Here is a 26,591-nt window from a genome sequence, read left to right as displayed (position 1 = left end):
TGGAAGAAACTAATGCTGTGTACTAGATATAAATGAAAAGAATGCTTGATTTAAAGCAATTCTGAAATAGTATTGCCCCAATCCATGCTTATGTGTGCTCTGAATAAGACATTAGACTGAGGATGTCTGATCCAGTGGTTCAAGTAGATGTTAAAGATTCCATTATAATAGTTACAAAAAACAGCAATTTCTTCTTCAAAGAATAAGATCAAAAACTGACGAGGTGATAGGTCTATATTGTGTGTAGGGTTGCAGCTATATCTGTCTGCCTAAGTATAGTCATTGCCGTTATCATCTAGTAGGGTCAAGGAAGGATGGCACTACATAGCAGATAGTAGTTATGTTCATAGAATCTTAGAAGTCTTGCAATGCAGAAGGAGACCATTTAGTTCATCATGTCAGCGCCAGCTTTTCAAATGTGTGTCATTACTTTGTCCAATTTCTTGCTTTTTCCCCATATTGTTGTCTATTACTTCAATCCAAGTAGTTGTATAATACCCTCATGAATGTCTCAATTGAATCTGCTTTCATCACACTTCCAAACAGTGCATTCATACCCTCACATCTTGCTGTATGAAAAGTATTTTTTCTCACATTGCACTTCCTCCTTTTATAGGCCACTTCAAATCTATGCGCTCTTGCTCTTGCTTCTACTATGAGCAAGAACCATTCTTCCCTAGCCACTCTATCCAACTCAATTATGATGTAGAAAGCCTCCAAGAGATCTCCTCTTAGCCACCTTCTGTCAAAAGAGAATAGTCCCAACTTCTTCAATTGATACTCATGACTACTGTCCTATATCACTGGAGCCATGCTTGTAAATTGTTTCTGCACTCTGTCCAGTGGGTTCACATCCTTTTTTTTATAATGTGGCACCCACAACTACGCAGTACTTCAGCTGAGTTCTCAAGAGTCATACTGGACGTGAAACATTAGGTCTGTTTCTCTCTTCAAAGATGCAGCCAGACTTGCTGAGTTCCTCTAGCATTGTGAGTTTCTTTCAGATTTCCAACATCAATAATATTTTGCTTTTATTTAACGCGTGCATCGTGTGTGCCAACTAGGAGATCGCCAGGCTGACTGCAACATCGAGATGTTATAACTGAGTCAAATTTGTTGACTTTGCATGCTCCAAAAATAAATAAATAAATAACCTCAATAGTACAATATAAATTTTGAAATGTGACAAAAGAGACTTTGTATAGTCACTATAGGGATATCCATTCACAAAGATCTGTGTTTATTTGCCTACACTGCAATGAGTTAAATTAGAAACAGCATTTCCAAACCATGATAATCCCTTAATTTTTGGATTCAGTTATTCATGTTATTTAAAATATAAAGTCAAAGAATATCTCGCCTCTAGGTATTGTGGTCAAAGTGAACTGAGTATGTTCACCTCACTTCATCTGATTTGAACTCCTTTGCACCTCTGGGTTACAACATTTGTGTCTGAATAAAACTAATTCTTTCTTTCTCTCATAGGTATCATTAGTATGATGAGACTGAGAGATGGGCAGACAAGATCCTTCCAGGCACCTGTAGATGTTCACGCTTCACAAGATGGTCAGGTTTATTTGTTTGGGAGTGAAGTTGCAACATCCGATGAATCATCAGATGAAGACCAGTGTAACATTGAACTGCGGCCCAGAGGTCGAGAGTGTCAATGGTCCACTGTTACTGAGGAGAAATCCAACAGTACAGTGCTTCTTATTCGAGAGGTTGTTGATGGTGACAACCTCAATACTTTTGCATTGCAGTATGGTTGCTCGGTAAGCATAAATAATCCAGGAATGTTAAATCTGATTATGTGCAGCCAAGTTCTTCCTTTTACAGGTCACAGTCACAATGGAAATAATTTTTTCTTGGATCAAATGACCTTTGTCATCTGACCCCAGGCCTTCACATTTACCCAGATAGGTTGCAATTTCTTAAAACAAAACAATGAGTTGCAGATGCTGGAGATCTGGAACAAAACAGAAACTGCAAGTGAAACCCAGCAGGTCTGGCATATCTGTGGGAAGAAAGCAGAGTTAAAGTTTGAGTCTGGTTCTGATGCAGAGTCACTGGATTCAACATTAACTCTGCTTTCTTGTTTCAGGATGCAATTCCTTTTGTTGCTTTGAAGTTCTTTGTTACAATACTGTAGAGTTTCACTTCGTGTCACTGGTGACTCACTTTTGGCAGCAGCAGCTATCTAAGTGACCACAGTGCAAAATTAATAAATGCTGATCCGGGAAAGTGGGTCAGGCTTCCAGGGATCTTGTAAAAGTGAACTAAGGTCCTAATCTGCTACTCGGACAAATCTACTCCCATGTATTTATTGCTTATTATTCCTTAACTAACTTCAGACTTAATGTCGGTTAGGATCATGACATTAGTATTGGACAAGTCAAATCTCAGGATGAAATCTGGTTTGTTAGATCTTAACCTTTTTTAAATCATGAAGATCAATTACTGAGCTTAATCACAAATGGCTGCCAGTGTATTTTTAACAGAAAATGTAAAATGTCTAATAAACATTTATTTATTTTAAACTAAGGTCATTGAGTACATTTAAGATAGATTGTAAATGGGATCAAGGGTTATGGGAGAATGGGGTTGAGAAACTCATCAGCCATGATTTGAATGGCGGAGCAGACTCAGTGGGCTGAATGGCCTAATTTCTGCTCTTATGTCTTACAGTCTAAACAGAATAAAGAAACTAGATTATGGTAGATGCGACAAAAGGTTGAAAATATTGCATCAAAACTATCTTTAAATTTAAAAGCAGACACATGAGTTTCCTAAGTTCACCTATCCAGCTTCTTGTTTCCATCTTCTGGCATGCCTGTGCATAGACTGACTGAACTATTGAACTGTTCTATTTCTCAGTGTCACTGGAGTCTTGTCACTAGACAATAGTACTTTTCTTTTCCACACAACTCCTGAGCTCTTCAAGACCAAGGTTGGAATGGATGTCAACTAAATTTACTCAGATTTGGCTACACTAAGCACAAACATATCTGTAAAATCAAATTAAAAATCATATCCTCCCCATTTTATCATAAAATATAATTTAAACTTAACTGATATAATTTTAATATCCCTCCAGTAGGTCTCCTTGGAAATGTTCATTGACTCTGTTGCAGCCATAACTACAAAACATTTAATTGGTTGAAATGACTTTGTACATCCTGAGATCGTGCTAAACAAATGCAAGTTATTTTCTCATTAATAGTTTAAGCATGTTTACTGTAAAGTTTTCTCAAAGCTTAATTGTCTTATACAAGCCATCTTCATTTTGGAGGGGAGGTCCTGCAGTAAGCTGCACTCTGGACGCTAAAGTGTATGGATTACTTGTACAGTTATTAGGAAGCCTGCCAGGATTTTGCTTATCCCTACTGAGATGACACATTATATTTCAGACCTTTGCACTGAGATTACCTGAACTTACTATTAGGCCCAAAAGATGAAGCTGCAAACTTTTTTTATATATATAATATATAATGAGCCTTAGGAGTAGGAATCTTTTTTAGATTCAACATTGACTTAACACTTTGAAATGCATCTTAATGAGAGAGTGTTTTAATAAAAATCAAAATATTTTGTGTTATATAGAGTCATAGAGATATACAGCACAGAAACAGACCCTTCGGTCCAACTCATCCATGCTGCCCAGGTATCCTAACCTAATCTAGTCCCATGTGCCAGCACTTGGCGCATATCCCTCTAAACCCTTCCTATTCATATACCCACCCAGATGCCTTTTAAATGTGTAATTGTACCAACCTCTACCACTTCCTCTGGCATAGATTCTGCCAAAATTAGACTTTGATCATGGGAATCCTAATTTTAAATGTGGATTTTATTTACATGTGCCATTTAATTGCCAATGTGCTTTTTAATGTTTAATTGTGAGCAGCTGTTTTTTTGGTGTATGATTCCTCCTGCTTACACAGTATCTGGCCTAAGACCAGGCTTGCATCATACCTTCCAGGTTAGCAGGCACATTGCAAGACACCCCATCAAAATTTGATTGCTATTTTGAAAAGACTTCCTACGCCTTAATCATTGGCTGTTGGGTGTGAAAACTGGTACATTTTAGCTTACAGACAACATTAGTGGATCGCATGGGTAGAGTTTCAAACAATATTGATTTCTTAAATGTTTGTTGAAACTCTATTCTGTGCATTTGTAACCTCTAAATCTAAGTTTTCTATTGCTTTTTTGTCAGTTTCCCACTCCCATTGTCAGTCACCTCATCCATAATTCTGTATCCTGTTCTTTTCTGCACCAAGCCCCGTTCACTCATCACTTTGTTGATAGTCCAATGAATTCTGAGTTTACCAAAGCTAATTGATGCAGTCACATATTAAATCTGTTCTTAAAGCCCAGAGTAGAATTGTACCTGGTCTGGATGATTCTTATGCCGTTTAACTTTATTCTGCTTTGAATAAAAATAAGTTCCAAAACAAAAAAACTTTGCTTTGAAAGGCTTACTTATCTGGCAATGAAATATTTGAAAAAAATTCCTAAGCAATGCTTTCAAGCTGAAAAAACAACTGTCTTAAAAACTTTCAATGATTGATTAATGTTGTATAGAGAAGTTGTAACTAGGCTTCCAAAAATACTTCAGTGGATTAAAAGAAACATTTGTTTGCTTGCATTTTAGGTTGCAGACCTCAAAAGAGTGAACCACCTCATTAGAGAGCAAGACTTCTTTGCCTTAAAAACAATAAAAATTCCTGTGAAAAAGCACAGTTTATTGACAGAAGCACATGAAGAGGCGAAGCGACGGCAGCCTTTTTCTGCAAATAATAGGGCCTCCACATTTGTAGAGGGTTGTATTGCAACAGGCCAAGGAACAAATGAGAATAAATTGAACATATATTTTGAAGAAATTGACAAGGGCATCGAGAGAGTCATCCAGTCTACAGATCAATGTAAAGATCGCTTAGAAGAAGTGGTTTATTGTCAAAAACCTAATGGATTTAATTCATCCCCATTATCTCCAAAGGACGTTCATCATGGAGCCGACTGGGGTATTCGGTGGTGGAATGCTGTGGTAATCATGCTTTTAGTGGGTATTATTGTCCCAATATTTTACGTGGTGTATTTCAAAATTCAAGAGACTGAGACTGCCGTGGACCCAACAGCTCCAAATGGCACACTGTCAACCACAATACAGTCTAAAATTGCACCATCTATAGATGGCTGAATGGGATGGACTGAAAAGTTAATTTTCTTCATCATTGGTAACTGTACACAGTAACTGGTTGGAACATTTTAAGTCATTGGTTAAAGATTGGTACAGATAGCATGCCTGTACCAGTGCAGGGAAATGTATTCAATTATTAGACCTTTACTGTGACACTGGAATTGCTTGTACAGGTCCAGTGTAAGTCCTAAACTGAAGTTTGCATTTTCATATCATTTCCTGATTTATAGCAACTTTTTGCAGTACCCCTTTAGGGCATTTATCCATTTCTGATCATTTAAGAAAAATGATTTTACTCGAGTTTACAACCAAATAGTTAGTAGCCACATTGTTTCTTGTCTATTTTCCTGGGTGTTTGATGGCTACTGCTGAATTCAACAGATGTAAATGGCGGATTGATCAAACAAAGTGCACTAGGTAGTGCCAGCTATGCCTGTGCTAGCACTTGAGATTTATTATAAAAGTATTTAATAAATGACCACAGAATTAAGTTAATGTCACATACCTTCCACATTGGATCACAGTGCCAAATAATAGCAGCCCTCCAGGTTTATACAAATAGTTTTCATTGCTTGATTCTTTGAAATGTTTCTAATGTCATGACCTAGATCACAGTGGTCTCAGATTAAGAACTACATTATATTTGAAAGTTGATGCATTTTCATGAACCAGCATTCTAGTCACATGCAGAAAAGGTGTTTTTGCCTGTCATCATGTTGAGCCTTCATTTTGTCATTCGGCCAGTGATTTTTAATTTACGTCATATTGTGTTAGAGAACTCATATAAAATTTCTATTGATTAAATTTAAATTTGAATTGTGTGGTTATGAACTGCAGAGATCTACGTAGTTGAAGTAATCTGCTGTTGTGAAAGAACAATGTACATGCTCTTGTTCAGAACTGAAACCTAAGAAAAGTGGCAGTAAAAATAGAGCATGAACAGTAAAATTTGACATTTGGGAAAATTCTACTTTCTGACAATTAATTTGATAATTTTTTATGTATTTTCTTTTGAATGTTTGAAAGGCAATTGGTGAATAGTTTTCCTCCTATACTTGCACATAATACATTTATAAATATTGCTTTTGCAATAAACCTCTGATTCAAACACTATTTCCATATGAATTTTGAGGCAACCAAGCATACCATATTACATTTCTATAATGTGTTGCCAGTTTAAACTCATGCTGTTTTCTGCTGCTGAAAGAAAGTTTCAGATTGGTGCAGTGTTTGCCTGGATGTTACTTGTATGGGTTCAACCACTAGAACATATTTATTTTGTGCTAAACTTCTGATTTAGTTATGTTTGTTTTGTTCACAATTTTGAAATACTAATTAAGCAAAGAAAAGACAACAGCTCAAATGAACGCAACTTGGCATGTGCTGTTTTCTGATCTGTCTATAGATTGTAACTATGAATGAGTTATACCATAAAACATGCAAGTCATCTTAAGTTTATTTTATCTATTCATGTGGCAAGATGGCTCTCAACTCAGTCATTCTGGTCACAATAGAGTGATTCTCAGTGAATAGCCTTTGCACTAACCATAATGTGTTCTCAATTCATTGGTATAAGATATTTTGCCAATGGACCCATTGAGAGAGGGGACCAAGGATAGGCTATGTAGCAATAGATCTCCTATTATTAAGAATAAAACCACCAATGATCATAACAAAAGTTATGAACTAATCTGAAACAGTCAACATAGATTTCAATGGACCATCATGTATTGGTCAAATTCTTCCAGAAAATCACCAAGTATGAAGGCACAAAGAATGCAGAAGGGGTTGTACATTTTAACTTTAATGTGATACTTAATTAAAAATGTATTTGAGTCTTAGTACAAAGTTTAAGATCTGTGATAGTAAGGGTAAAGTTCTAGCATATGTAATGTTAAAAAGCAGAGTAAAGCAATTTTTCTAGATAGGCCCATGCCTCAGTAATTTATGTTGGGACCTCCCCCATGTATATAAAAAATTCGATATATCAAACTTCACCAATACTTCTGAATTAGGAGCATAAAAAGCTGTAGAAGAGGTCATAAGGTAGGAGGCTAGTATTGGAATGAAGAAAAACTAACATGATGCTTCTCATTATCCTCAAATATCACAAAGCACTTTTGCAGCCAGTGCTTTAGAAATATAATCACTGTTTAACATAGGAAGCAAGTTAGGGAGCTTTGAAAAATTAACTTCTTAATGAATAAATACGGAGTTGGGGGAAAAAGAACAAAAATGCAAATATTCCTTCAAGTGACATGGTGCTCAACTGAATTTTAAAACAAATCTTTAAATGAAGATTTGTTGGTGCACATTTAAAATCGCTTTTAAAAAGAAAAGCATTAAAATGAGTGAAAGGCTTTGGATTTTGTGATAGCCGTGCTGCGTACAAATCCAAGGATATAGTAATGAATTAATACAAACCTTTAGTTAATTTGCAATTGGAATGTACAATTTTGTGCACCCCATTGCAAAGGATATTTTAGGAGCTGTGAAAAGAGTATAGTGCAGATTTACTTAGTTCTTTTTTTCTCCCTGATGAAATTACCAAGGCAGAGAATGATAAAAGGAACGTAATAATAATTGTTCAAATTTATGAAATAATTCAAAGGAGTAAATAAAGGAAGGTAACTCTGGTCAGGTAATCAGTATTGGGAAGGGTTTAAGGTTTTTTTTGCAATAGATTATTAGACTGAAATGCAATACCAATTATAAAGTGGCATTTAAAAGGGTAACACTTGAAGGAAATTGTTAAAGGCTGTGGAACAGGACATGAGGTCAGAATGGACATCTTTAGCATGAACTGACATGGGCAAATTGGGCTGAATGGCCTCTTATGTTTAAACTTGAGTGGCTTTTACCGAATTCACCTTATTTTAGTTGGGGAAAGAAAATTTGCTGTTATCGAGGAAGAGATTTTTGGAAATATTCCTTTATTGTTGACATTAAATTGCAAAATCACTTCCTAAATAAGCTTACAAATAAATGTACCATTATTTAAAATTGAAGTAAAATAAATTATCATTTGTCTCTGTAATAGTTTTGTTCCTAGCTGTTCGAATGGTTGGGGACTAAGATCACCTCCTCATCCTCAGCCCCCACCAACTGACATCTGTTCATCTTTTCTTCTACTCATTATTATTAGAAAACATTGTATGTAGCATTGATCAAAATGTGAGGTAATTTTCACAATTAATTGATTTTTTTTCTCTCGAGTGAATTATTTTGTTCCTATTCAAAGGATAGTTCACTCATCTTGCATTTGATTTAGAAAATCCGACACTAAATACTATATTTACCACTTGAGTCACAGCAGGATCTGTGCTGAAGATGTACTGGTGAAAAGAGAAAATTAGGTCTCGGCTGTCCGGTCACATCTACATCTTCCCATGAAGACAACTGGTGTCTGGCTGCAGGTCACTGGAAATCTAGTAAAATTACTCATTGAATAGCACAGCAGGAACCTTGGATTTTCAGTCATTTAATCTCCCATAATCTGTACAATTAGTCCCTTTTTTTTAAAGAGAGCTGGAAAATTGAGCTGTTGGTCAAGCAATGCAGCTCTAAAATGGCGGGGCTAGTGAATGTAAAATCAGTCAAACCTTCAATCCTTATTGTCTAATTTGTTTCAATGTAATTACCTATATACAGGAAAGGATTGCAGTTCCTGTGTATACCTCAAAGCAACCAGCTGTATTGTGACGTGAGGGTGAATGAGTGTTCGTCAGGCAGCTGCCAAACTGTTGCAGTTTAAAACCATCTGCTTCCTGCTACTGCTAATTGAAAGGAAAGAGATGGAATGGTTATCCTATATAATAATACATCACATGGGATCCCAAGTGTTAAGCTCAGTATCCATCAGGTTTACTAATCATCATAGTTGTGATTCAACACAACTATGATGATGTGGTTCCAATTCTTAATCAGTTTGATGGTACATTGGTTGGCTCAGGATCTCAAAAAATATTCTTGTTTATTAACAATTTCCTAATTTTGCATAATGCAAAGGCTTTTTTGTTGGTAACTCTGGAAGGATTTTCAGCAGAAGACCATCTACAAAAATCAGTAATATATCTCTTGAACACAAGGCTTTTTCCCTTCCTTTAGTAAGTATTAATTAACTGCAATCAAGTAGAAATATATATAATTCTCTGGAATGTGAAACTTCTGCTCAGGTAACCTTATGAAAGCAGCTTCTATATTTTTTCTAAAAATAATGTATGTAAGCACAACTTTAGGAAGGGCATAAATTTCATGATAATCTATACTTGTGTATGTGCAAACATCCTATGTTCTGACTTGAAGTTGTGCTTTCTTGAAAATGAAATGCCAAAGTAAATCAAGGTTTTGTTTAGAAATCAATGTTAAAGCCATAGTTCGGTTCTTTCAGACCTTTCTTGCCGAGACAAAAAGCAATTCACAGTTGAATTTTATTCCTCTGATTTGGAGATGCTGGTGTTGGACTGGGGTGTACATCGTGTGGTTTTTGAATATTTTTCTAGTATTCATTTGTGGGATGAGGGCATCGCTGGCTAGGCTAGCATTTCTCTCCTACCTCTAATTGCCTAGAAGGCAGGTAAGAGTAAGCTGCATTGCTGTGGGTCTGGAGTCACATGTAGGCCAGACTAAGTAAGGATGGTATTTTCCTTCCCTAAAGGGCATTAGTGAACCAGATAAGATTCTAATGATGAGTATGAATCCATTGTTGATTGTCAGGAGAAACTCAAGAGTTTTTTATTTTGAATTCAAATTCCACCATCTGTCATGCCAGGATTTGAACTTGGGTCCCCAGAGCATCGTTTCGGTCTCTAGATTAAGAGTCCAGTGATAAAACCACTAGACCATTGCCTTCCCTTGTATACACCATCTATGTACAGCACTTTGCATTCTTAGCTAAGCAACTTGCTCATTTCTGTAATATGTTCTTACAAGTCTCTGGCTTAGGTTTGTGTGCCCTGATATCGCTGATCTATCCAATGTGCAATCTCCTTTCTTGGAAATGTTTGCACTACCTCCACCCTATTAACTTAATCTTTGTACCTGGATGAAGTCTCTCTGCAATGGTACCTCCCCAAATGCATTTTCTTCCATTTTGATTGGCTATTGAGTTATTGGGCAATTTTGACCTCTTCAGAAAGACTTGCAGTATATCACCTTTCTTGCCACGAAATTCGGTGGATCCTTTCAAGACATTGCTAGTGAAACTTTGGTCATGCACTGTGCAACCTCAAAGTATTGGGTTTGAGATGCTGGACCTCTTCATGAATAACATCTCAATGACTGAAGCTAGTGATAAAATGTGAAAATGCTGAGCAAGTCTGACAACATTTCTGGATAGAAACAGCTGACGTGACTCTTAAAAATGTTAGTGATTTTAGTACAGCTGTGGTTAATGGGACAAAGGGCCAGAACCACCAACAAAATTGAAACATTTATTCGAGTGTTATTGGAAAGTTTTTTTTTATTCCAGCAGATTTCCCTGTAGCAGTTAAATGACATTTTCAATCCCTCTTCACTTTGACATGTACAAAGTATAAGTGCCATTTTCTGTTAAGGATCTCATTGCCAAATCACAGAAAACTGGTCCTTTGGTACAGCTGGAGTATATTGCATTTTAGTGCAATATTCATCAAATCTTTACCCCTCTCTAGTTGAATGAAGTCTTTGATGGAAGTACCTCTCTATGGCATGCAGACAAGTCCACCACATCAGCATCATCCACTTCAAAGGCCTTGTCCCTCATTTAAGCATCAGGAGTGCAACGGGAGATTCTTCTCAGCCGTGAAGGTACTTGGGCCACAATTTCCATCACACACCATTTAGTCACAAAATGTGACTTCATCCTATAAATCAGTTATTGTCAGTGCGCTTGATGTTATATCCATATCAAAACTCCCTGATTGATGCCACATCCTCACTGTAGGCAAACTGAAGCAGGGTATGGCAGAGGTGATAGGCCTTGAATACTGCTTTTGATCCATTCCAGTGACTATGGATTAAGTGTTGTTGGGTGGCAGGAAAAGCATGTTTACGTTTTCAAGAACATCATCAGATCTAATACCATGACTGGGCAATTATCCAACAGGAGTAATATTTTGAAGGTGAGACATTCTTTGGCACAATGTGCCCTCTGGACAGAGATGGCATGCAGAGAGAAACATTTCTGAAAGTTGACCCATCATTGAGGCTTTATTAAATGCCAAAGGATGTGCAGATGGAACAACCCCTCAATGCCTGTGGTGTCTCAGACTGGCACACTATTAAGGGCTAAAACTTAATCTTCTGCAACCTTTCCACCAATCAAAAACAGTGGGGTGATCTTTGGCAACTTTAAGTCCTGGCGTGATTCTCTTGAAATACCATTCTCTGCTGTACATCTCCCAAAAAAAATTCATTGGGTATTCAAAGTAAGATTGACATACATTTTCTTTCTTCAAATGGGTAGAACTAAGCTGCTTCACCTGATATTTGAATGCACTGACAAGAGCGTCTCTTGAAAATGTTGAGCCATCCATGACTAGCTTTGAAACGTTGACTGAGAACATTCATCCTGCTGATTCTGTAGTGTTTGATATATAGGCTCTTTCTTGATTTATGATCAAACTGGAAAGGTACCTGATGCTGGTTTTGGTCTTCAATCTGCACTGCAAAGTTTCCATGTTCTTCATGATGCTGCTTTTGTACTAACCCACCTTGTTGGCATTGCATGCTTATTTTGATTTTGGTAATTATCCACAGTTTGTTTTCACGATCATAATTTGTAGACCAAAGACTCTCAACAATATTGACACCTTTTTGTGTTTGAGACAATTTTAAAATCTATTTAACTTGTTTTTATTGATTTTTTTTTTTTTTATTTGCTGGGTACTACCACCACCTGGGTATTTCTGGTTTATGTTCAAAAGGGATTGCAACACTAAATCACAACAGTGAAATTAGGGATTTGCATTATGCATCCTCTGCCTCGGTTGTCTTACTAGCCTTAAAATAGCTTCTCTGGCCCACCTTGTACAGCCGAGAGTCAGCCTCTGATATCTTGCACAGTATATTTGCCTAAAACACAATCAGTAAGTGCGGAATCCTTAAGGTCAACATAGATTATAACCCCCCCACCCCCACCATGCACTGACATTAAAGCAATCATGGCTAGCTTATTTGGGAAGACGGACTGAAAATGATGTTAAGATGAAATGATATTCAATGAGACAACTCCAACCAGGAGACCAATGTTCCCTCGAGGTCAGTTCACATATGCCAAGCGACATGCAGTTGCATTGCTCTTTAGTTTTGGAAGTCAGTGTCTCACATGGGCTCCAGAGGTGTGCACAGCTGCAAGCAAAATTAGAGGGAAATAAAACAATGCAAGTGCTAGAGATTTGAAACAAAAACAGGAATTGCTTGTGAAACTTGGCAGATGTGTCTGTAGCAAGAAAGCAGAGTTAACGTTTCAAGTCCAGCGATGTTTTCAAAACAATAATCATCAATTTCTGATTTTATTTCATAATTAGAGAGAACTTTGGCAGAAACCCCCTTGGTATGAGTACATCTTCTATAAAGTCAAATTTGGACCATCACTTTTCATGTAGCCAATGGCAATAATGAGGGCCTAAGTGATGCTTGTCTGAGATCATTTATGAGAAGTGTTGGAAAGACTGGCTTTCTTACATTGGCTGATCTAGTAACGTCATTTGCCTTTTTCTGACACTGGATAGTGGTATTGGATTATTGATGTGGTTTGCACTGTCCTGGCCACTTTGCTACTGAGTCTTGACAGATCCCTTTGTTTCACTGTTCCAAAAAACACCCTTCCTCATCTGTATAATCCTCCTGTAGTAGTAGTCCTCCCATATCAAATATTTAAGGTAGGTTTCAGGCAACAGATTATTTTCACAGCCAATAATTTGGTGTCGGTAAGAAACCAGTGAATGATTTTTTTTCTCTCAGATTCTGTATTACCTTTAAGTCCTGCTGCAACATTAATGGCCTGGAGTGAGGTATTAATCAAGCATGGTCTCAATACAGCATAGCCATGTTATTAAAATAAACCCGGCGCTCGTTAATATAGGCAGGTTTTCATTAGCTAAGGTGAGCATGAGTCACACATTGGCCCAGTTGTAAAAGCAAGCTAAAATGTCTTTGTGAATAAATAGGCTAAAGTTCTGTTGCAGCACCTTTTAAGTAATATTCTCTTCTTGCCTTTGGCTCTCTGAATTCTTTTTGGCAATTGAGATATTGCAAGGTAATTCTTTTATCCAGCTCTGCATCAATCGGCGTTATTGAACATTCTGCCAATCCAAAGCAACTTTTTTCTGAATTTGACTCGAGATTTCTTGTTGCAATAAAAACTATTCCTATAATATTCAATTAGTTTCAAGGATTTACTCCAGACAACAGAGAAACATTTCTCTGAACATTTATCAGAATCTGCAATTCATCAAATTCATAACAATCTGTTCCAATTTCCCTCCCATCTCAGCTTCTAGAGGAGATCAAATCATCTGATGTTAATTAACTGCATCAATAAATAATTTGTTGCATTGAAAAAAAATTATTTGATTATCAATGGCCTTAATAAAACCTCCATCACTGAATCAGTTTAGATGTGGAACAATATAGATGCTTGAATATGTTGCTCCTTTACAACATCAGTACATTTTATTGTATGGTGGTTGTTTATAATGTAACAGAACACCAGATAAAGAGAAATCTGAAGTAAGTGTTATGGACCAGACCAAACTACACCACCTCAAAAAATATTAAGAGGATAGCCTAGACCCTAACCTTTCATTTTAAAGGCAATGTGTTACATTCCAGATGCAACACGATTGGAGAAACTACCACTCTTGAAGTAAATCACACTTTATTTGTATACTATAATTGAAAAAAGGAATTGGAATAACAATAGAATTGGAAAGCTTAATAGAATAATAGATAATTTAACTATTAAACAGTAACTGCTCCAATATAGTAAAAACTCAGAGATAGCGTGGCAGGAAGAGATGTACTGCATTTTTCAAAGCCAGCTTCAAGAACCCAGCAACTTCCACTGAAAAATCAAAACTAAAAATCCTACCTCTGGGCGAGCTGGACTCCACCCACTCAGGCTGCTTCTATTGTTCCAACTTTTAAAAACCCCAAGCCCTCTGAAGCTGTTTGTTGGAATCAAATAATAGCTCGGTGCCCCTTAAAAACCTCCCTTCAAATTAAACCAGGACAAAATATACATCTTAAAGCCATGTTATCATCATACAAGTCAAGTATTAATGTGGAAATTGAAAGTGAATGCAGCCCAATTTATATATGATTATATTTTTAATTTTGCTTCATTAAAAAGACTGGAAGATTTTGAGATCTGCCAGGTAGAGCCTGCAGAGATTCCATTCAAAACCTATATCTGACTGGCATATACTTTAAACATGTAAATCAAAATCATACAATGCCCACAGGGCACCAACTGCCACTTTGGAGGCAATACAGGATTGAGTGTGTTCTCTGTCTTTTTGCATAGTTTCAGATGATTAGCCAGCTAAATTCAGAAGCTTATAGTTCATTTAATGTTGTGTTGGGCAGGGCAGAAGTTAACTTCCGACATTTTGGAAGTCTTCACTCTTACCATTGACCAATTTTGTTGGTGTGACGGATCCAAGACTGCATTGTGTTTTGCTTGTAGCTGAGCAAACCTACACTTACAAGCCCCAGGTTCCCCGAACACTTCAGGAAATTGGATAGTGAATCTGCCTGATAATTATATCAGACTGTTGTTCAGATGACACTGGCTGCTGGTGAGACAAAGCAGCAACTACTCTTGACGTAATTTCTTGGATCACAAACCACCAACAGTGTATTGGTCATGTAAGATACAACACAAAGACTGGGTTCTCATGAAAACAAATGATTAGATTACTTACAATGTGGAAACAGGCCCTTTGGCCCAACAAGTCCACACTGACCCTCCAAAGAGCAACCCACCCAGACCTATTCCCCTACACCTAACACTACAGGCAATTTAACATTGCCAATTCACCTAATCTGCACATTTTTGGACTGTGGGAGGAAACCCACACAGACACAGGGAGAATGTGCAAACTCCACACAGACAGTTGCCTGAGGCAGGAATTGAACCCAGGTCTCTGGCGGTGTGAGGCAGCAGTGCTAACCACTGTGCCATGTCTTGAACATTTGTTAGTAAGACCAATTGGCTGAATTTCATTCATTCAGAAGACTTGGCACAGGAGTAATTAACAATGTCCAAGTTCTGAACATGTTGGATAAAGTGGAATTCTCTGTTGTGGTAGCATCAACACTATCTGAAAATTAGGTGATCAACTATCTCACAACTCTGATCAAACCACTCAGCATTTTACAGAACATTTTGGATTTGGAATTGAAATCTTTAAAAAATGAAACTGACTATGCCATTGGACTCTCCCTATTCTACATGCCTGATACAAGTTTACAATATATCTGCTATCGGTTGAGTGTTTATTAAAGTTGAAAACAGAATGTGAAGTTCCTGCTTTTTTAATATCTGACAGGTTGGCATGAAGATATGACATAACTTTTCACTAAATTTCGCACTGTGAACTTTCTAGATTTATTTTTGCAGTTTATTCCCAAAGGCTTGTCTTCCAGGATCTGTTTTTTGGTTTGCAGAAATCTTCTGTAATAAAAACAGATCTGCCTAGCAATGCAATGCTAACTTTAATAAAAATGGCTTCAGAATGTTACAACATTAATCAGTAAATGTCTAACTTCTGTCGGCAGATGGCTGTGGTGTTCTCTGAACTGTTCTACCTCCATCTGGTGGTAAACTCTGAAATCAAGTTAATTTATTCTGATTTAACAGACAATGAAGATTGTTATGTCTAAAATGAAAAACATAATCATTTCATGATTTGGAGGTTAACTAATATTTTTAGATTAGAATCAGTTTAAACATTATGGCACAGACAACAGCACACGGGCTAACACCTTCAACATATTATCTGGCTGACATCAATTGTTAAAAGTTAACCTGAGAATGTAACTTTTTTAAAAAAAGTTTTGTGATTTACATATGAAAGAAGTGAAACTAACATGCGAGACTTAACAAACAATCAAGGTGTTTTTCAATGTATAATTTCAGTTACATCACACTAAACATTCGCTATAAATTCTGTATCTTGCAATTGTGTACTCCACAACCACTTGATGAAGGGGCAGTGCTCTGAAAGCTAGTGCTTCCAATTAAACCTGTTGGACTATAACCTAGTGTTATGTGATTTTTAACATTATTATTTCAAGTGTTGATCCTGAACTTTGAAAGTCTAATCAGTGAAAGTAGCCGTTTTGTTTGAAACATAAGAGTTAATTAATGCAGATATGGCACGACCAAACTAATCTGCCTTTTATAATCACGTTACAGCCATAATGAACTTAATCATCAAATTATTCTCAATCAATTAATCCAATACTGACATGGATATGAAAGAAGGAGAATGTCACGAGTAGAGGACTCTTGACGTAGTTTCTTGGATCACAAATCACCAACAGTGTATTAGTACAAACCAGACAACACAAAGACTGGGATCTCATGACATTTATTAGCAATACTAACTGTGATCAGTTAAGGATTTATTATAGATGAAAACTGAAAGTGAAGTTTGTGCCCTTTTAATAGCAGGCAGGTTGGCATAAACATATAACAACTTTTCATTAAATTATGAAGTTCAGTGAAATTTTCATAACTGGTCTGGAGCTCATGCAATGACAACATAGTCCCCTTTTCCCTTTAAAGAAAGGGAATCTTTTATTCTGATAACATGTGCAAGGATGCACACAAATACATTGAGTTCATTTTCATTAAAATTCATGTAAATATGAATCTTGTGAGGACGTTGATGGGGGCTTTCTCTCTGTGAACTCTAGTGAGTGATCCCACACAGTTTTATACTGCTCACCTTGTTATGTGGGCACCATGACTATCATGCCACTCTCACATTCGCCAGTGGTGGAGGACTCACCTTTCTGCTGGCAGGATTTTTGATTATGGCATCATGTTTAAAGTCCGACTGTGCACCAGGTCAGTCGCTGCCAGTCAGGAACAGCCTTTCATAGTTGAGAGAAAAACGAAAGAGAAAGGCTTATGAGGGCACATCCGTGGCACAGGTGCAGATTCGTAAATATATTGTTACTTTTCATTATCACCTTTCTGATCGACTCATTGTAACTGCAGCTTCAAGAATCAAGCTATACATGTGATGCATTCTTAGAGCCAAACCCAGTTGGAAACCTGTCAAAGGGCACGCTACTCTTTCCCTAATGCCTTTTGTAGCATAAAATATCATCATTGTTCAGGACTGACCATGACTCACCACCCCCAACCCACTTGGAATGACAACCCTGAATGACATGTGACCAGACCCTAAACTGATCTGTATGCAGCTCCGACTGACATGGAACCAATCCCCCTCCAACTCCACCCACCTCTAACGCCTGACCAACGGTGTGCAAGTCCCTGGACTGATATTGGACAATGCCTTGACTTAATGTGCCCAACTGATGACAGTCCCCCTTGATTAAAGACGATCTCCTTAGGCTTTGAGACACAGCCATGTAGTTGAAGCACATTCACTGTGTACGTCATGTAGAGGCTGGCACATGTGGTAGGTCTGACACTGATCTAACGCAGTGCCTATCAGAACATATCTACTCCCTTTGACCAAGGAACCAGAGGATCAAAACTGTACACAATATTCCAGATACAGTTCAAATCATGCCCTTGTATAATTTTAAAGAGCCTTTCCTATTGTTATACTCCATTCCCTCTTAAATAAAGAACAGTATTAATTTTGCCTTGTCCACTACCTGATCATAGAGTCATATAGCACAGAAATAGACCCGTTGATCCCTTAGCTTTTAAGTTTTATGTGTGAGGGCTCCCATATCCCTCTGTGGTACAGCTTTCTGCAGTCTATCTCCATTTCTAAGGGTGGATGGTGGCTCAGTGGTTAGCACTGCTGCCTCACAGTGCCAGGGACCTGGGTTCAATTCCAGCCTCGGGCAACTGTCTGTGTGGAGTTTGCACATTCTCCTTGTGTATGTCCAAGTGCTCCAGTTTCCTCCCATAGTCCAAAGATGTGCAGGTTAGGTGAATTGGTCATGCTAAATTGCCCACAGAGTTAGTTGCCTCATTCAGGGGGAATGGGTCAGGGTGGGTTGCTCTTCGGAGGGTCAGCATGGACTGGTTGGACCAAAGGGCCTGTTTCCACACTGTTGGGAATCTAATCATTTTAATAATATTTAGCTCCTCTCTTCCTCCTGCCAAAGTGTATAATCTCACATTTTCCTACATTGTATTCTGCCTGTCATAGGGTTCTCCTCCATTGGGATGACTATCTTTCAGTATAGATTGTGCTTTGGTCTTATTGTTAAAACATCAACTTTGAACTCAGGTGGATAATGAGGAATGCCTTCACAACCACCAAGAAGAGTGTGGTTTGCTCACATAACGTATATCATATATTTGATGAAGAGTCACTGGACTTGAAATGTTAATTCTGCTTTCTTGCCACAGATGCTGCCAGACCTGTTGAGTTTCACCAGCAATTTCTGTTTTGTTTCAGATATACCGTCTGCCTTTCTGTCCAGTCTTTATGTTTATTAACAATGCTAACTATTTACATTGTTGCAATATCACAGACTTGCACACAGTCTGGGTGCTGTGCTCACAGATGTCACGCTAGATTATGCGTACATAACTGACTGTTTGTACGCACTATATTGACTCCATTGCACTGAGAGCCTGACTGAAAACGAGGGGAATACCTTTACATTGCCCATCACAAAATGTGATATGATATAACTGTCTTAGAGGTGCACTGCCGAACTTGTCTAGAATCTAGGCAATAACGCAACAGCTATTAGAGCTTTGTTTTATTGAGTAGAACAAAGAACAACGAACAAAACAGCACAGGAACAGGCCCTTCTGCCCTCCATGCCTGTGCCAACACATTTTGCCCTTCCATACTAAAACTGGCTTCACTTACAGGATCCATATCCCTCCATTCTATTCCTATTTATGTATACGTCCAAGTGTTTTCTTGAATGCTGCTATTGTGTCTGCTTCCACTGCCATCTCTGGCAGTATGTTCTAGGCACTCACCAACCTCGGTGTGAAAAACCTGCCTTGCACATCTCTTTTAAACTTCTCCCCCTCGCTCCTTGCAATTGTGTCCTCTAGTAATTGACCCCTCCACCCTGGGAAAAAGTCTCATACGTTCCACTCTATCCAGGCCATTCACAATCTTATAAACTTCTTTCAGGTTGCCCCGCAGCCTCCAGCATTCCAGTGAAAACAAACCCAGTCTATCCAACTTTTCTTCATCGCTAAAATTGCCCATACCAGACAATATCCTGGTAAACCTTTTCTGTACCTCCTCCAAAGCATCAACATTCTTCTGGTGGTGTGGTGACCAGATCTGTACACAATATTCCCAAGAGTGGCCTAATTAAAGTTCTATAAAGCTGCAGCATAACTTGTCTATGCTTATATACTCAATGCACGTTGCATTGAAGACAAGCATGCCATAGACCTTTTTCACTACCTTATCTAGCTGCAGTCACACCTTCAGCGAACTGTGAATCTGTACACCCAGATGCCTCTGCATATCAATACTCCTAAGGGTTGCGCCATTCTCTGTAAAAAGTTCCACCTGTCCTTGACCTTTCAAAATGCATCACTTCACATTTGTTGGGATTAAATTCCATCTGTCATTTTTCTGCCCATGCATCCAGCTGATCTATATCCTGTTGTATCCTTTAACAATCCTCCTCACTATCCACAACTCCACCAATCTTTGTTTCATCTACAAACTTACTAATTAGACCAGCTACATTTTCCTCCAAAACCTTGATGTAGATCACGAACAGCAGAGGTCCCAGCACTGATCCCTGTGGAACATCACTAATCACAGCCCAGCATTCCGAAAAGCATCCTTCCACCACTACCCTCTGTCTCCTATGACTAAGCCAGTTCTGTATCCATCTTGCCAGTTCACCCCTGATACCATGTGACTTCAGCTTTGGTACCAATTTGCCATGAGGAATCTTGTCAAAGGCTTTACTGAAGTCCATGTAAACAACATCAGCTGCTTTTCCCTCATCAATCACCTTCGTCACCTCCTCAAAAATCCCGATCACGTTAGTGAGGCACGACCACCTCTGCACAAACCTGTCCATCGCAAATAAGACCATTTGCTTCTAAATGCATATAGATCTTGTCCCTGAGAATGTTTTCCAATAATTTCCCTACCACGGATGTGAGGATCACAGGCCTGTAATTTCCTGGGTTGTTCCTGTTTCTCTTCTTAAACAATGGGATAACATTGGTTATTCTCCAGTCCTCTGGGACCTCACCTATGGCCAAAGAGGATACAAAGGTGTCTGTCAATGCTCCAGCAATTTGTTTTCTTGCATCCCTCATTATGCTGGGATAGATCCCATCAAGGAGGAGAAAGTGAGGTCTGCAGATGCTGGAGATCAAAGTTGAAACTTTATTGCTGGAACAGCACAGCAGGTCAGGCAGCATCCAGGGAACAGGAGATTCGACGTTTCGGGCACAGGCCCTTCTTCAGGAATGAGCAGAGAGTGTTCAGCAGGAGAAGATAAAAGGTAGGGAGGAGGGACTTGGAGGAGGGGCGTTGGAAATGTGATAGGTAGAAAGAGGTCAAGGTGAGGGTGATAGGTCGGAGTAGGATGGAGGCGGAGAGGTCAAGAAGAAGACTGCAGGTCAGGAAGGCGGTGCCGGGCTGGAGGGATTCGGCTGAGACAAGGTGGGGGGAGGGGGGATGAAGAAACTGGTGAAGTCCAAGTTCATCCCCTGTGGTTGGAGGGTTCCCTTCTTCAAGGACCGCAATTTCCCCCCCGACGTGGTCGACGGTGCCCTCCACCGCATCTCCTCCACTTCCCGCTCCTCCGCCCTTGAGCCCCGCCCCTCCAACCGCCACCAGGACAGAACCCCACTGGTCCTCACCTACCACCCCACCAATCTCCATGTACAGCGCATCATCCGCCGTCACTTCCGCCACCTCCAAACAGACCCCAGCACCAAGGATATATTTCCCTCCCCTCCCCTATCAGCTTTCCGTAGAGACCACTCCCTCCACGACTCCCTTGTCAGATCCACACCCCCCACCGACCCAACCTCCACTCCCGGCACCTTCCCTTGCAACCGCAGGAGTTGCAACACTTGCGCCCACACCTCCCCCCTCACTTCTCTCCAAGGCCCCAAAGGAAACTTCCATATCCGCCACAGATTCACCTGCACCTCCACCCACATCATCTACTGCATCCGCTGCAGCCGGTGTGGCCTCCTCTATATTGGGGAGACAGGCCGCCTACTTGCGGAGCGATTCAGAGAGCACCTCTGGGCCACCCGGACGAACCAACCCAACCACCCTGTAGCACAGCATTTCAACTCCCCCTCCCACTCCACCGAGGATATGCAGGTCATTGGACTCATCCACCGCCAAACCACAACAACGCGACGGTCGGAGGAGGAGCGTCTTATCTTCCGACTGGGAACCCTCCAACCACAGGGGATGAACTTGGACTTCACCAGTTTCTTCATCCCCCCTCCCCCCACCTTGTCTCAGCCGAATCCCTCCAGCCCGGCACCGCCTTCCTGACCTGCAGTCTTCTTCTTGACCTCTCCGCCTCCATCCTACTCCGACCTATCACCCTCACCTTGACCTCTTTCCACCTATCACATTTCCAACGCCCCTCCTCCAAGTCCCTCCTCCCTACCTTTTATCTTCTCCTGCTGAACACTCTCTGCTCATTCCTGAAGAAGGGCCTGTGCCCGAAACGTCGAATCTCCTGTTCCCTGGATGCTGCCTGACCTGCTAGATCCCATCAAGACCCAGGAACTTATCTACCTTAATAAGTTATAAGATGCATAACACCTCTTCCTTTTTAATAGCAACTTAGCTTAGAAATTTGACACTCCTTTCCCTGAGATCACCCACCACCAATCCCTTTTCTTTGGTGAATACCAACAGGATGTATTCATTCAGGACTTCACCTACCTCTTCTGGCTCTGCACATGTAGATTCCCTCCTTTGTCTTTGAGTGGACTAACCCTTTCAATGGCTACCCCTATTGTCAAAGAGCCTTGGGATTCTCCTTCCTCCTCTTTGCTAATGACTTTTCATGATTTGTTTTAGCCCTTCTAATTCTTTGTTTAAATTCTTAGCTACTTTCCTTATATACTTCAAGGGCTTCATCAGTTCTCATCCTCCTAGATTTTATTTATGGTTCCCTTTTCTTTTTGACCAAGGTCACATCCCCGGCCATCCAAGGTTCACGTAACTTGCCAAACCTATCCTTCATTCTCGCAGGAATGTGCCACTCCTGAACTCTTATCAACTGCTGTTTGAAATACTCCCACACGTCCAAGGTGCATTTCCGCTCAAACAGCCACCTCCGATCAACATTCTCCAGTTCCTGCCTCATTGTTGTAGTTCACCTTCCTCCAATTTAACACCTTCACCCAAGCCCTGCTGTTATCGCAATCCATGAGTAATTCAGCTTCTTGAGCTTATTCTGCCATTTAATGCAATCATGGCTGATCTCATCTCAGCCCCAAATTCACTTTTCTGCCTGTGCCACCTAACCCTTTAACCCATTAATAATTAAAAATCTGTCTATTCCCTCGTTAAATTTATTCTATTCCGTAGATTCACCACGCTTTGAGAGAAGAAATTTCTTGCCATCTCTGTCTTAAGTTGACTAATACTTATCCTAAAACTATGATCTCTCATTTTAGATTGCCCCACAGGAAGAAATATCCTTTCTATATCTAATTCATCAATCCCTCTTGGCATTTTATATACCTCAATTAGATCTCCATTCATTCTACTAAACTCCAAAGAATATAGAGTCAAGATTAGAGTGGTGCTGGAAAAGCACAGCAGGTCAGGCAGCATCGGAGGAGCAGGAAAATCGATATTTCGGGCAAAAGCCCTTCATCAAGAATTCCAAAACGTTGATTTTCCTGCTCTTCGGATGCTGCCTGAATTGCTGTGCTTTTCCAGCACCACTCTAATCTTGACTCTAATCCCCAGTATCTGCAGTACCCACTTTCGCCTCCGAAGAGTATAGACCTAAATTGTTCAATCTCTCTTCAGAAGACAACCCCTTCATCTCTGAAATTTATGAAAATCTGGCCCAAAATGTCACAAGAATTATTCTCACGATGTCTGCACATAAAGGGAAAACTGGCCAATCATGGAAGCTCATGATTTATTGTTAATATGGTGAGTTGCAGTTTACTGTGTTAGAATATATGCCTTCATTTAGTGCACTTTATCTGCTAAATCCACTTGGAAACAGTCTTCCATGCTAAAGGAAGAAATAATGGTGTTGTATTAGTCTGCATTGCCTGTTTGGTCATGACTCTAATAAGAAAGAAACCATTCATCTTTTTAACATTAGTTGTAAAAATACTGGAGCAGAAATTAAAAGTTGTTTACTGAGGAAGGTGCTTGAAGGCAGAGAGTCATAACCTGAAACCTTCGGCAATACATTCAGATAGAATTGACAATCCTAAATTCACAGCCTTGTCTGAATTCATCATTGGATTATTTCTGTGTAACCCATCCCATGTATCACTCAGTGACAGGAGTTAGCGTAACTAGCACAGATTGTTTAAAACCTTTTAGACGATAAAAAGAAACCTTTTGAAAAGCACAACATTAACTAATACATTTGATAAGCCAAAACTAATAAACTTAATCTGTCAAACATTTAACAATCCCTCAACAAATCATTTCAATTCCTTCAAAACATTTGTAGAGAACACTTTCTTTATTTCACCAGCAGGAAATTCCTCGCAGTTTTCCAGACGTGCATTCCTTGCCTTTGGCCTTGCATCAAACATGGTCCAGATTTATTTAAGATGCAATCAAAATGCATACACACACTAAAACCTTTTTTTTTTGCCAACAGATATCTGTTTTGAAGTTAAATTTCTGTGCAGGTCTGGATTTTAGCAAACAGCTTTTTGAAAACAAATTACCTTAATGTGTTGGAGAAAGTGGCATTTCTTTCTTCAGCAAATTCCAAAAGGCCCGGTGACCTTGAGACTGGCATTTTACAGATCGAGCCAGTGATGCTATTACTAAAATAAACAACATTAGGAATGTTCACTTTCTAATGGGCTAAACACATTCCAAAGTAAACAGACTGAATAGGCTTCAATGTTTAAAAAGTCTTGAACAAATGCAGCAAAGGAATGTGACCCACTTAACAGCAGGAAGCTTCTTCCAATGTGGGCTAAGATGCAATAGCACCAAGAAGGATAGCCACTGAGATCTGTAGTATCTGGCTGCTACTCAGTATGGTACTGGGGATTTGAGAAAGAGCCATTTTTCTATGTATGATTAATCAGAGAAGGAGTGGCACCAACAAATGTGGGGTGTTGTTATAACTACATTTGCCCTTTTGCAATGCTTTTATTTAACAAAAACTGTAGGGCACACTTCTAATGGAGTATGAATGTGCACAGAGCTATTTAAAGTCTTGCTCCTTTTCACTAGAAACTGCATGCATGCTGCATTGTCACACCATCATGTTGGGAGGTATGTGAACATGTTGGTTATCTGATTAACCTTATGAGACTCCATAAACTGTGTATGTGAGCATGTTCCATATTTACTATGATTGTACTACGGTAACAATCACAGATTAAAGCACTTTAGAAAAAAGGTGTTATTAAATTATCAGTAACATCACATGACCAATGTTATTTGAAGTTTACCTAAGTGCTTTTAGACTATCCACATTCTCGTTACCTCACAATATGAAATATATCACTGTTCTCTGGTTATAGAGATTCATAAATAACATTTTATGCTTTTTCTATTTGTTTTGTGGAAGATAGCTTGAATATTTGGTAAAATTGGCTTCAATATTTTTGCTGATAACTGCGAAGTCATTTCCAATTTGTACTTTGTAAATACATCTAAATTGAGTTATACAAATTAATTCCCATTAGTAACAATACATTGCACCTGAACAGAAATAATTAAATAGGAGCCATTCCTTGCCTTTGGCCTTGCATCAAACATGGTCCAGATTTATTTAAGCTGCAATCAAAATGCATACACACACTAAAACCTCAACAGGTTATAAAGCTCAACAGTAATTTCTCACGTTTTTTTCCCCACTCACTTTTATTTTTTACAACTTTTGATAATTATTTGCAAATTCTTTTTTTCTTGTATAAATATGGATTTTCTACTATGGTTTTATCTACTTCCCCCTACCTGGGATCATGGAACATTAATGCAATCATAACTGGCAGTTTGACTTCATTAAATTCATATGCGTGAGCTCCAGGAGATGGAAAGGAGAACAAAATAAGATTCCCCCTCAGAGGTTCTGCAGGATCTACATGTTGCTACTTTCATAATGAAGAACTAGAAATTAGTAAGGCATTTGTATAGTCTTACCACACCTCCTTAGGGTTAGTGGCGCAGTAGATGGTGCTCCTACCTTTGAGCAATTAAGTCCAGGATTGGGTTACCCTTCAGGACTTGATGGTTAAGGAAGGTACCCTCAAAATAAGGCCAAACAGGTCAACCATTAGCCTGTACATCCTTCTGACATTCATCAATGACTGGCAGTAGGAGTGGGAAAGATTCCTGGCCAGCGACATGATAGAAAGAAAATTGCAATTGTAAGGCTACAATTACTGTTCTTGGATACACTCTACAACATAAATATTGTCACAATAACTCCAATGTCCTGAATGAACTCTGACTCACCACTACTATCAAACTTCCCAGGACATCATAATGCACCTCTTAGCTAATGAATTAGCTTTTGAAGTAGAATTACTGTAATTTATTTAAACTCATTTATAAGAAATATATAAACATATCTTTGCCTCTATCATGAAGGGATAACTCCTGGTCTTGATTACTTATCAGTTAAGAAGATGGTGTTTTTCAGATAAATAAAATTTAAGAACAGGAAACTAATTTCCTACCTTAAGACGATGGGTTATGGGTTAGAATAAGGTATTAAGCATCCACTTCTTGCCCACTCTTGAACAGTGCCTCATAACATCGTGGATGAGTAAAGCATCAACAAACTTGATGACTGGCCCTTAGGCCTATTAAGGCCCTATCTGCCTAAATAATTGGCAATTATGGGCTTCAATCTGCCTTGGTGGCCATAAAATGCTGGGGTAAACAAGGAAGAAAAACAAAAAACATGCTGGGGTGGCTGCACAGGTGATTACTGGTGGTGGTTCATTTCAAAAAACTCAAGAGTCACAGTAACTTTGATGGTGGGAAAGCTGCTCATTTGTGCACGATAACACTTCTGAATATAAAAGAAAATGAAA

General features: G+C 39.0%; 1 protein-coding gene across 1 annotated transcript in view; it reads left to right on the top strand.

Annotated features, from left to right (window-relative positions):
- The window catches only part of lysmd4 (LysM, putative peptidoglycan-binding, domain containing 4), a 28,131-nt gene extending 19,904 nt beyond the window's left edge, over nucleotides 1–8,227 (top strand). The window contains exons 2-3 of the mRNA XM_043677535.2: nucleotides 1,486–1,772; nucleotides 4,655–8,227. Coding sequence (XP_043533470.1) covers nucleotides 1,497–1,772; nucleotides 4,655–5,200 — 822 coding nt within the window. The 5' untranslated portion in view covers nucleotides 1,486–1,496 and the 3' untranslated portion in view covers nucleotides 5,201–8,227. The remainder of the gene's footprint in view (nucleotides 1–1,485; nucleotides 1,773–4,654) is intronic.
- Nucleotides 8,228–26,591: the final 18,364 nt, after the last annotated feature.

This window comes from Chiloscyllium plagiosum, unplaced genomic scaffold (assembly GCF_037043375.1).
Source record: "Chiloscyllium plagiosum isolate Xiang-an unplaced genomic scaffold, Cpla_swu_hap1 HiC_scaffold_39, whole genome shotgun sequence".
In the NCBI taxonomy this organism is placed as follows: Eukaryota; Metazoa; Chordata; class Chondrichthyes; order Orectolobiformes; family Hemiscylliidae; genus Chiloscyllium; species Chiloscyllium plagiosum.
Note: the sequence above shows the minus strand (reverse complement) of the source record. Positions and strands in the feature narration are given on the sequence as shown.